We start from the raw sequence: 10,732 nt of genomic DNA, 5'->3' as shown, positions 1-10,732 counted from the left end.
GTGTTCGATCAGGTTGGAGCTGTCCCTGAAGCTCTTCCCACATTCCCCACACGGGTAGGGCCGTTCCTCAGTGTGGATGTGCTGGTGTCGGATCAGGTGGGTGCTCTTCCTGAAGCTCTTCCCACATTCCAAGCACCTGAAGGGTTTCTCCCTGCTGGGAGGCTGTTCATTGACCACCAGGTCAGAGCTTCGCCTCAAGCTCCAGCCGCCTTCCCAGCACAGGCTGGCTCTTTCCTCCTCAGAGCACCCTGGGATGGCTTTGGAGCCCCTCCTGCGGGGGGATCTCCGGCCCTTTTCCTCCCCGTTGCCTTCCTGCGCCGGGGAGCCCTTCAAAACGGCCTCTCCCACCAGGGTCTCACGGGGGGAATTGTCCTCCGGGCTCTCCGTCCTCAGCTCGGGGTCTGGGGCAGGAAGCAAGAAGGACAGGGAGGGGATTTACCTCTGGCCCTCAGGGAAGGCCAAGGACATCCCCCCAACTCCGGCCCCGGCAGGACGGCGGCGGCAGCGGGGTTGTCCTGCAGCCGGGGCCATGCTCGGCTGACAGAGCCAGCACAACACCCGCCCAAAGGGCCACTGACTTCCTCCTCACCTGCCTGGGGGGCCCAAGGCATCTTCCTCTTCCTCGCAGCCTCCTCCTCCATCCGCCCAAGCTTTGGGAAGGACAAATCCTGATGGGGGAAAACAAGGGCTGAGTGCATTGGCTTGGGGGTTCCTCCTGCCCAAGTCCATCTCTAGAGCTCACTGGGCATCCCATGTCCATAAAAAGTTCCAACACACCAAGATTCAGCCCAGAAAAACCCAAAACACCTAGCTTCAGGCAAAAAACCCCTGAGAAATAGTGAGATGAAGTCTCCCTCCATAAACTGCAAAAAGTTAAGATTCAGCTAAAATATACTCCAAAATATGAAGATTAGCCCGCAAAACTCTTCTAGAAGTTCCCCCTCTCTGTCTCCCTCTGGGTTTCAGAGGGTCTCCCCTCTCTGCAATAATGGGGGTCCCACTTAGGAATGCTGGGGGTGCCAAGGGTACCTCCTCCTCTGCCTTACGCCTTCGGGGTGCTGCGTTCCCAGACATTCCCCCTCTCCAGGTTCTCCACTCTTGTCCTGGGGATTCCAGGGGTCCCCACTGTCCAGGCTTCCCCTTCTCGGTGCTTCCCTCTCCAGGCTCTTGGGGCTCTCACAGCTCCCCCCTCTCTCCAGCCTGCCCCATACTCCAGGGATCAAGGCATGGGGACACAGAGGGACTGCCACAGCAACCCCGCTCCCGCTCTCCCCCCTCCCTTTACCCCCCTCTCCCACCAGCCCCCAAACCCCGGCTCCCCCAGCTCCCTTTGAGGGTGACCCACTGCCCCTCAACCTCCCTTTGGGGGTTCCACCTGCTCTTTTCGCTTCTCTCACCCCTTTCCCATCGTGGCCTCTCCGCTCACCTGACAGCAGCAGGAAGGGCAGGGACAGGGGCGGAGCAGCAACAGCAGGAGAACAATCACCCTCCCCACATGGGTGCCTGGGAAGGAGGAACTCATCCCAGATATCCTGGGGAGAGTGCGGGCTGCCAGCACAGATTTCCCTGCAAAGTCTGCAGGGAGTCAAGCTCTGCAGAGGAGATTGTGCCCCATGCATGGGATTGCAGAGGCTCCCTCAGGTCACCAGCAGGAATCAGCAACCAGGAACAGACACAAAAGGCCCCCCATGAAGATTTCTGGGGGAGTGTCTTGTAGGGAGGGGACAGTGTCACCCCACCAGGGCAGGGCTGGCAAGTGGGAGGCTGCTCCAGGGCTCTGCAAGAGGCCTCGTGCTCTGCTCAGCCCCAGCACTGCCTGGTCCCAACACCCCCAGCTGCCCCCGGCCCTGGGCAGCTCTGCTGCCACAGGCTGTGCCCTCACCGTGGCCCTGCAATGGCCCTGCCTGTCCCTCACCCGTGGCCCTGCCCGTGGTCCTGTCCCTTGGCTCTCTCTCTGCCAGCTCAGTGTGGGACACACGGGATGGGGGTCCCTCCCAAGCCCCCCAGGCAGCCAGCGTTGGCTGGGGGGATGTGAGGGCTGGGCCTGCTCAGCACAGCCCCGGCCTCGTGCCCAGCGCCTCTTTCCTGACCCACACAAGACCTTCCAGACCTCCCAGGGCTCCCCTGCTGCTGCCTCTGCTCCTGGCCCTGCCTTTGCTGCTCCCTTGGCTGGGGCAGCGGCTGCAGGGGGGGATGGCAGCAGCTTCAGCTCCACGGCACTTCCTGGGGGGAGCTCAGCCCGGGGGGCACAGGCAGGGACCTGATGGGGCAGGGACAGCCAGGGCCTGCAGGGGAAGGCACAGGGACAACCTGGCCCCCCACACTGCCACCGCTGTCTCTGCTCCTCCTTGCAGGCTCCGTGGCCAGGCACAGTTTGTGTTCCTGGGTGCCCACCATCTCAGCACTTGGAGCCGCTCAAATCAGCGCCCGCAGCTCTGCAGCAAAGCCCCAGCTCACCTGGCACACAGGGAATGGACACAGCACCTGCTCGGGGATGGGCATGCACAGCTCTGTCTCTTCCCCACCACAGGGCTCTCCTTCCTCAGCAGCACCTCTGCCTTGCACTTATTCTCAGCCTCACCTCAGGGACAGCTCTGGCCTCACCTCCGCGCCACTTCTCAGCCTCACCTCAGGGACAGCTCTGGGCTCAAGGACAGGAACCTGCAGGGAGGGGACATCATGTGCAAGCTCAGGGCTGCCTGCTTGCACTGGCCTCTGGGCTTCTTTCTCCTTCTACAACCAGCCCAGAACTCAGCCTGCTTTTCTAACACCACCCATTTACACACTAACCTTGGACATAGATATGGACAGACACCTCTATCACCCTGGGGATAGAGCCTCAAGCATGTGCTCCCATAGGAATGGGAATCAGAGAATCACAGAATCAGCCACGTTGGAAAAGACCTCCAAGATCATCAAGTCCAGCCCTGGATCCAATCCCGTTGTGCTTCCCAGACCATGGCACTGATGCCACATCCACTCTCACCTTCAACACCTCTAGGGACGCTGAATCCACCCTGCCCAGCCCATTCCAAGGCCTGATGATTCTCTGGGGAAAAAATTGCTTCCCAATATCCAACCGAAACCTCCCCTGGCACAGCTCAAGACCCAGCCCTCTTGTCCTACTGCTGCTTCCTGGCACAACAGCCCCACCCCCACCTGGCTCCAACCTCCTGGCAGGGACTTGCAGACAGTCAGGAGGTCTCCCCTGAGCCTCCTCTTCTCCAGCCTCAACACCCCCAGCTCCCTCAGCCTCTCCTCACCCCACTTGTGCTCCACTCCCTTCCCCAGCCTCGCTGCTCTTCTCTGCACCTGCTCCAGCCCCTCCAGGGCCTTCCTCAACTCAGGGGCCCAGAGCTGGACACAGCACGCCAGGGGTGGCCTCACCAGCACTCAGTCCAGCCCAACAATCACTTCCCTGCTCCTGCTGCCACACTCTTCCTCACACAGGTCCCTCTGCAGAGCCCTCCTGCCTTCCAGTACATCAACACACCCAGCTTGGTGTCACCTGCACATTTGATGATGAAAGGCCTGGTTCTGCAGCAGCTGCAGATGCTCAAGGGGCAGCAGGACCAAGTCGGGGCCTGGGAGGGCCTGGGCGGGCTTTTGGGTCCAGGAGGGTCCTGAGGAGGGGCTTTGGGGATTGGGGGTACAAGCCAGGACAGACCAGTACAGACCAGTACCTCCTCAGTGCTCCCCAGATCTCTCCTGGAGCTGGGCCACCTTGTCGTGGGACACCTGAGCCCCCCCCCAGTGCTCTCCCAGTACAGCCCAGTGCCCCCAGTACAGTCCACTCTGTTCCTGTCCCAGGGTGCCAGGTGATCCCTCTTTGGGGGGGGTTGGGAGGGATTTGAAGGACGAGCTGGGAGAGATTTGGGGGGTTGGATGGGGATTTGGGGTGTTTTGGGGGCCTTGGGTGCATTTGGGAGAGTTAAAAGAATCTTGTGGGCATTGGAAGGTCAAAGGTATCTGGGGGGGAGGGGATTAAAAGAAAAAAAGAGGAGCTGGGGGACATTTGAGGAGGTTAATGGGGCCTAGAGGGGGAGAGGAGGGGCTTCCCTATAAGCAAGTCAGTCCTGAGACCCCCCTCATGTCCCCAAGACCCTTTTGGTGTTTCCAATTTCCCCCCTTTGACACCCCCAATTCCACTGTCCCCAAACCTCATCCCTTATATCCCCAACCCTCCATCTCACCCCAGGAGCCCCCTGGACCCTCTGACTCCAAAAACGCCCCCCCCCCCCCATGCTCACAGAAAGGCCAAGGGCATCTGGGGACATGCTGGGGACAGTTGGGGGGATTTGGGGGGCACTGGGTGATTACTGGGGCATACTGGGACACACTGGGGAGAAGCAGGGGGCACTGGGAGGGACTGGGGGGAACTGAGGGATGCTGGGAGGGCACTGGGAGGGACTGGAGAGTTACTGGGGGATCACCAGGACACATGGGGGGGACACTGGCAGGTTACTGGGCCATACTGGGGGTTACTGGGTGCTCACTGGAGCATCACTGGGCCATACTGGGGGGCAGTGGGACGTCACTGGGCTATACTGGGGGCACTGGGATCCCTTTACCTGGATCTGCTACACCTGCCCCCCGCACTTTGGGGGGGCACTCCCAGGACCCCTCCCCTGAGGGCTGGGAGATCCTCTGAACCCCATTGCTGGGCTTTAGGGGACCCTCGGGACCCCCTCCCTGTGGAGTCTCTGTATGCTGAGTTTTGGGGAGGTCCCATATGACTGGGGAGGTCCCATATGACTGGAAGTTGGCAAATATCACCCCAATCCATAAAAAAGGCTGCAAGGCTGACCCTGGTAACTACAGGCCTGTCAGCCTGACCTCGGTGCCTGGCAGAGTTATGGAGCAGATCATCCTGTGTGAAATCACACAGCAGCTACAGGATGGACAAGGGATCAGACCCAGCCAACATGGGTTTAGGAAGGGCAGATCCTGTTTGACCAACCTGATCTCCTTTTACGATCAGGTGACCCACCTGGTGGATGAGGGAAAGGCTGTGGATGTGGTCTATCTGGACTTCAGCAAAGCCTTTGACACTGTCTCCCATAGCATACTCCTGGAAAAGCTGGCAGCCCACGGCTTGGGCAGGGGCACTCTGTTCTGGGTCAGGAACTGGCTCAAGGGCCGGGCCCAGAGAGTGCTGGTGAACGGAGCTGCATCCAATTAGCGACCGGTCACCAGTGGTGTTCCCCAGGGGTCAGTGCTGGGCCCAGTCCTTTTTAACATCTTTATCGATGATTTAGATGAGGGGATTGAGTCCATCATCAGCAAATTTGCTGATGACACCAAATTGGGAGGGAGTGTCGACCTGCCGGAAGGCAGGAGGGCTCTGCAGAGGGATCTGGATAGACTGGAGAGATGGGCTGACTCCAATGGAATGAAGTTCAACAAGGCCAAGTGCCGGGTCCTGCACTTTGGCCACAACAACTCCTGCAGCGCTATAGGCTGGGCACAGAGTGGCTAGAGAGCAGCCAGGCGGAGAGGGACCTGGGGGTGCTGATCGACAGGAGGCTGAACATGAGCCAGCAGTGTGCTCAGGTGGCCAAGAAGGCCAATGGCATCCTGGCCTGCATCAAGAACAGTGTGGCCAGCAGGAGCAGGGAAGTGATCCTTCCCCTGTACTCTGCATTGGTGAGGCCACACCTGGAGTATTGTGTTCAGCTCTGGGCCCCTCAGTTCAGGAAGGATATTGAGGTGCTGGAGCGGGTCCAAAGAAGAGCAACGAGGCTGGTGAAGGGACTGGAACACAAGTCCTATGAGGAGAGGCTGAGAGAGCTGGGGTTGTTCAGTCTGGAGAAGAGAAGGCTTAGAGGCGACCTCATCACTCTCTTCAACTACCTGAAGGGAGGTTATAGCCAGGTGGGGGTTGGTCTCTTCTCCCAGGCAACCAACAATAGGACAAGGGGACATGGGCTCAAGCTCTGCCAGGGGAGGTTTAGGTTAGATGTTAGGAAGAAATTCTTTACAGAGAGGGTTATCAGGCATTGGAACGGCCTACCCAGAGAGGTGGTGGATTCACCATCCCTGGAGGTTTTTAAAAAGAGATTGGACGTGGCCCTTAGTGCCATGATATAGTAATTGGAGTTGGATCAGGGGTTGGACTTGATGATCTTGGAGGTCTTTTCCAACCCAATCTATTCTATGATTCTATGATTCTATGATTCTATGATTCTATGATTCTATGATTGGGGGCTCTGGTGTTCAGGGGGGGAATTGGGATCCCCTTTCCCTGGAGTCCGTCTGCCGACACAGAGACCCCATAAAATCCCCTCAAAACCCCTGAAATCCCCTCAGAAATCCACCTCTGGACCCATCCAAACCTCCTCAAGGACCCCACAAATCCCCTCAGAGACCTCATCCACCCCCAGGACCCCCTAAACCCTCTCAGTGACCTGCAAAACCCAACTGGGATCCCCAGGCCCTTTCAGGGATCCCAAAAACCCCCTCACGGACCCTCAAAACCGTCTGGGACTCCCAAAATCCCACTAGAAACCCACAAAACTGCTTCAAAGACCCCCCAAAAAGGCCCCCTCGGGACCTCCCAATTCCCTCAGAGACTCCAAAACTCCCTCAGGGATTCCCAAACCCATTCAGGGACCATCAACTCCCCCCCTTAAGTCCCCTCCGGACACTAAACCCCTTCAGAGACCCACCAAAACCTCCTCAGGGACCCCCCAGGGACCCCAAAACCACACAACAGCAGAAGAGCTTTCTGTAAAGGAAGAGAGCAGAAAATCTGAGAAGGAGGAGACCAAGGAAAAACTGAAGCAAAGCAATCAAATCATCCTGGCCCTTGCAGTTTTTCCTTCAACTTTTTCTCACTTCTCCTTCTTTTAAGGTTCTTTTTTTCGTTGGGTGGTTTTGATTTTTTTTTCCGAGGGACTTTCTCGGCAATCGAATCCAACACCCGGGTTCTTGGGAGGCCCCCGGGCACCGCGGCCCCAGAGACGGTTCCAAGGCCCTGCGCTCTGACCCTCGGGAATCCCCGAACCCCCCCCGCCAAACCCTCCAGAGCCCTCCAGCCTTTCCACCCACAGCCGCGTTCCCCGCAGCCCCCGAGGGGATCCCCAGAGCCCCGTTCTCCCGCACCCCCCGTCAGGTCTCACAAACAAAGGCAGGCGCCGCCGCCATCACCGATTCCCGGCAGCCAACACGGCGGGCTGGGCGCGCACCGCCTTTAGAAAACACCGCCGCAGCCAATCAGCGCGCGGCCGCGCCACGGCACGCACGTCACTCCGCCTGCGCACTGCGCGGGCAGCACGGGAGTTGTAGTCCTTGCGGTGGATCAGAGCGGCCCTTTCCATGTGAGTGGAGTGAGGATAATACTTTTTTGGGTTTATTGGTTTTCTGTCTTTTTTTTTTCTTATCTTTTCTCTTTCTTTTTTTCCTCTCCTTTTTTCTTTCTGCTTCCTTTTTTCCCCTTTTTTCTTTTTTTTCTTTCTCTTTTTCTTTTTTCTCTTTTTTCCTTCTTTTTTTTATTTGTCACATTTTTACCTGTTTTTTCTATCTTTTTTTCTCTTTTTTCTCCTTTTCCTCTTTTTCCTCCCTTTTTTACTTTGTATTGCCTTTTTCTTTTTCCTTTTTTTTACATTGTTTTCTATCTGTTGTATTTTCAAGGAAGATTTAAACACATATCAAACAATCTTCAGGTACAAATCTTTAGACAACAGATAATCTGATATTATTCCAGGTTCGTGAGGATTCCCAAGATCACAAACACTGAGACACGAAGGGTACCCACACAAAAAACAGCTTTCCCTTCTTTTTTCCACAGCTAAAGCAAGTGTGGAAGGGGCACTTGGCCCCAGGCAAGATGCTTTTACAGCCACTTTAAGCAGCCCAAAGTGGATCTGGCTGGCAAATGGGATTATGCCCATGCTTTCAAGGAGGATTTGCAGAGTACACTGAGGGGAAACATTGAGGGCCATTTCTTCATCTCCTGAAGGGATGAGAAGAGGGGGGAGCAGGTGCTGTGGCCCCAGAGCTTCTCTCTGCTTTGGGTGCAGAAGCTCTGTGTTTTCCTCTGTCCATTGAATTTCCCACAAAGAAGGAAAAAGCTACAGGAACTCCACTCTGGAGTGGTCAGGACATGTGGAAGCAGGGGAATTTTTCTTCCCAGCTGGGATTGAGAGTGCAATTTCACACTCCTTTGGAGAGCATTAACTAAGACATCCCATTTCTGCCCAGGGATCTTCCAGGAGGAACTCAATCCGGGCTCTGGGCAGGTCCCTGCAGGGGCAGCAGCTTCCTCTGCACGTTTGAGGGGATAAAGCTGCTCTAAACCTGCACTCCAACTACTCCACAGCAATTGATGACCTCTGAGGACAGTTCCTCACTCTTTCCACCCCAGCAGAGACCTGAACACATCCTGTGGGCACTGTGTGACCACCCCTGGCATTAACACCCTGCAGGAATGAAGACACTGACTGTAAAGACACCTGTCTACCTGTAAACCTCAACTTTCTTTGCTACTATACAGCAATAACATTTTCTATTCATATTGCAGCTACGGACTTAATAAATAGAATTGCATATATTGTGCTTTAGAAATTAAAATGCACTCCAAAGTCAGGCAATGCTAAACAATGAAGTCTTGAAACCTCCCCCCCAAACCAGCCCCACTTTCTGGTTTCACAACCAGCCCGCTTCCTCACTCTCTTCACAAAGGGAGAAACTCTCTCTTTCCACCTCTGAAACAAAAATTCCCTCCCCAAAAGTGATCAGAAAGAGTCTACTTAGGCACTACTGCAAATGGAAGTTGTCTAATAACCATTCCTTCTAACTCAGAAAGGGGAGGAGATGAAGAAAGTCACAACAAATGTTTGGATTCCTTCCTCTTCAACGACTTCTCTTCCCTATCTGACGTTCTGGGATGTGTGCAGGGGGTTCAGCATCTCTTCAAAGATGGCTCCTTTCACATCAGAGCCCCTCAAATTGGCTTCCTGGAGGTCACAACCTGATAGGTCCCAATTGGGAAGGGGAAAAGAAAAAGAAGTGTCAATGGAATGCACCCAGAACTCTGTTCAAAGCTTTACTTGAAGTCCATTTACCTGAACTCCATTGTACTCTGAAGCTGGAGAGCTCAGCCAAAAGCCAGCAATCCCCCAAATTACCAGTTGACTATAGGAGAGAAAGGAATAGGATGGAAAATGAATCCCAACTCACTTCCAAATAAGTTCCTGCCAACGTTGCTCCCCCGAGGTTACAGTTCTTTAGTTTGGTGTTTCTCAGCGTTGCAACTCGGAGGTTCATTCCTGTCATCTGACTGCCCTCCATGGCCACTCCTTTCAGGTTGGCACCTGGAACACACACAGAAAGGAGTTCTGTGAGGAAAAACAGTCAGAAACACAGCAGCTGCACACTGGGGCTGCCTCAGAGCTGTGTGAATTGGAGGAGGATTTCGGGCTGAGATGGTCACAGACTCAAGGCAGCCCTTGTGGGCCATTCTCAGGGTTGGACAAACCACAGCTGGACCTTCTCTGGGCCATAGAGATGCACAAACACAGGCTTCAGTTGGCACAGATTGACAAGGCAAAAGCTTCTTACCTTCCAGATTAGCTTGAAGGCCTGATGGCTCCTCAGAGTTGCAGCCTTTCAGGGACGCTCCCTCTGCGTTGGAGCGCAGCATCTTCACCCCTGGCAGGTTGGCACCCTGGTACAGACAGGAGTCACTGAGAGCCAGAAGAACAACACCAAAGACAATCAAGAAGACACTTTTAATTTCTGCTCTGGGAGTCAATCCCATTAAATCATTACTCTGAGGAAGTGTAAAAGCTTTGGGAATCAGAACAACTGTAGATCCTCCCTTTGGATTCCCATTAACTCAGTGCAGGTGCAGAGTGACTCCACTTGTTCCCACACTCTCTCACCCCTTCCACATCATACCCCACTCCCCAGCCCCCTCATGCTCAGTTTGGGGGTCCCACCTTCCCCCCTTCCCCAATCTTCTGATCTCTCCCACCCATTTCCCATCATCCCCCAAACCTCAGATCCCTCCCCCTCCACTTTTGGGGCTCCCACTCCCCTCCCACTCAGTTTGGGGTCCCACCACCCCTTTATCCCCTCTGACACCCCTTTTCCCACCAACCTCCCCCTTCCCACCCCCCACTCACCCGAGAGCTCCTCACCTGCAGCGGAGGGGGCTCCCAGTACCACCAGTGCCCAGAGAAGTCCCCCCAGAAAAGGGGTTGGGTGGATTCCTGGGGGGGGGGGGGGGGGGTTTGAGTGGGTTTAGGGGGCGCTTGGAGGGCTATGGGGATCCCAGTATGATCCAAATATGATTGCAGTTCCCCCTGCATGGTCCCAGTTGCTCCCAGTTGCCTCCAGCAGAGACCCTGTCAATCCAAGTATGATCCCAGTCTTCTTCCAGCATGGTCCCAGTCAATCCCAGTTGCCCCACTGCAGATCCAGTCACTCCCAGTTGCCCTCTTTATGGTCCAAGTTGCTTCCAGTATGATCCCAGGATGAGTCCAGTCACCCCCAATATGATCCCAGGATGACCCCAGCACAGGCCCACCTGTTCCCAGTATGATCCCATTTGCCCCATTGTGGTTCCAGTTGCTCCCCTTCACCCCTGCTATGACTCCAGTAGCTCCCCGTATGATCCTTATCACTCCCAGTCTCTTCCAGTATGTCCTAGTTGACCTCAGCATGCTCCCAGTCACTACCAGTATGCTCCCAGTTAGTCCCAGTATGATCCCAGTCACTCCTGGTCTCT

At 55.6% G+C, this 10,732-nt stretch overlaps 2 protein-coding genes and 1 long non-coding RNA gene across 3 annotated transcripts; all 3 read right to left on the bottom strand.

The window, feature by feature from the left end:
* Positions 1–41: 41 nt before the first annotated feature.
* On the bottom strand, positions 42–624 carry LOC113940710 (zinc finger protein 354A-like; the record flags this gene model as incomplete). The annotated part of the gene is made up of 2 exons (XM_027631857.1): positions 590–624; positions 42–401 (listed from the first exon to the last, which is right to left on the bottom strand). Coding segments are annotated over exons 1-2 (382 nt in total), but the record flags the coding sequence as incomplete, so codon positions are not given.
* A 3,774-nt stretch (positions 625–4,398) lies between these two features.
* On the bottom strand, positions 4,399–7,995 carry LOC113940711. The gene is made up of 3 exons (XR_003525517.1): positions 7,753–7,995; positions 6,007–6,009; positions 4,399–4,410 (listed from the first exon to the last, which is right to left on the bottom strand). It is a non-coding gene; the product is annotated as an uncharacterized LOC113940711 (long non-coding RNA).
* A 734-nt stretch (positions 7,996–8,729) lies between these two features.
* LOC113940709 (BTB/POZ domain-containing protein KCTD9-like) lies at positions 8,730–10,214 on the bottom strand (the record flags this gene model as incomplete). Its single annotated transcript, XM_027631856.1, has 4 exons — positions 8,730–8,971; positions 9,181–9,314; positions 9,562–9,667; positions 10,128–10,214. Coding segments are annotated over 4 exons (354 nt in total), but the record flags the coding sequence as incomplete, so codon positions are not given.
* Positions 10,215–10,732: the final 518 nt, after the last annotated feature.

Source organism: Corapipo altera, unplaced genomic scaffold (assembly GCF_003945725.1).
Source record: "Corapipo altera isolate COAL_440 unplaced genomic scaffold, ASM394572v1 132598, whole genome shotgun sequence".
Lineage (NCBI taxonomy): Eukaryota > Metazoa > Chordata > Aves > Passeriformes > Pipridae > Corapipo > Corapipo altera.
Note: the sequence above shows the minus strand (reverse complement) of the source record. Positions and strands in the feature narration are given on the sequence as shown.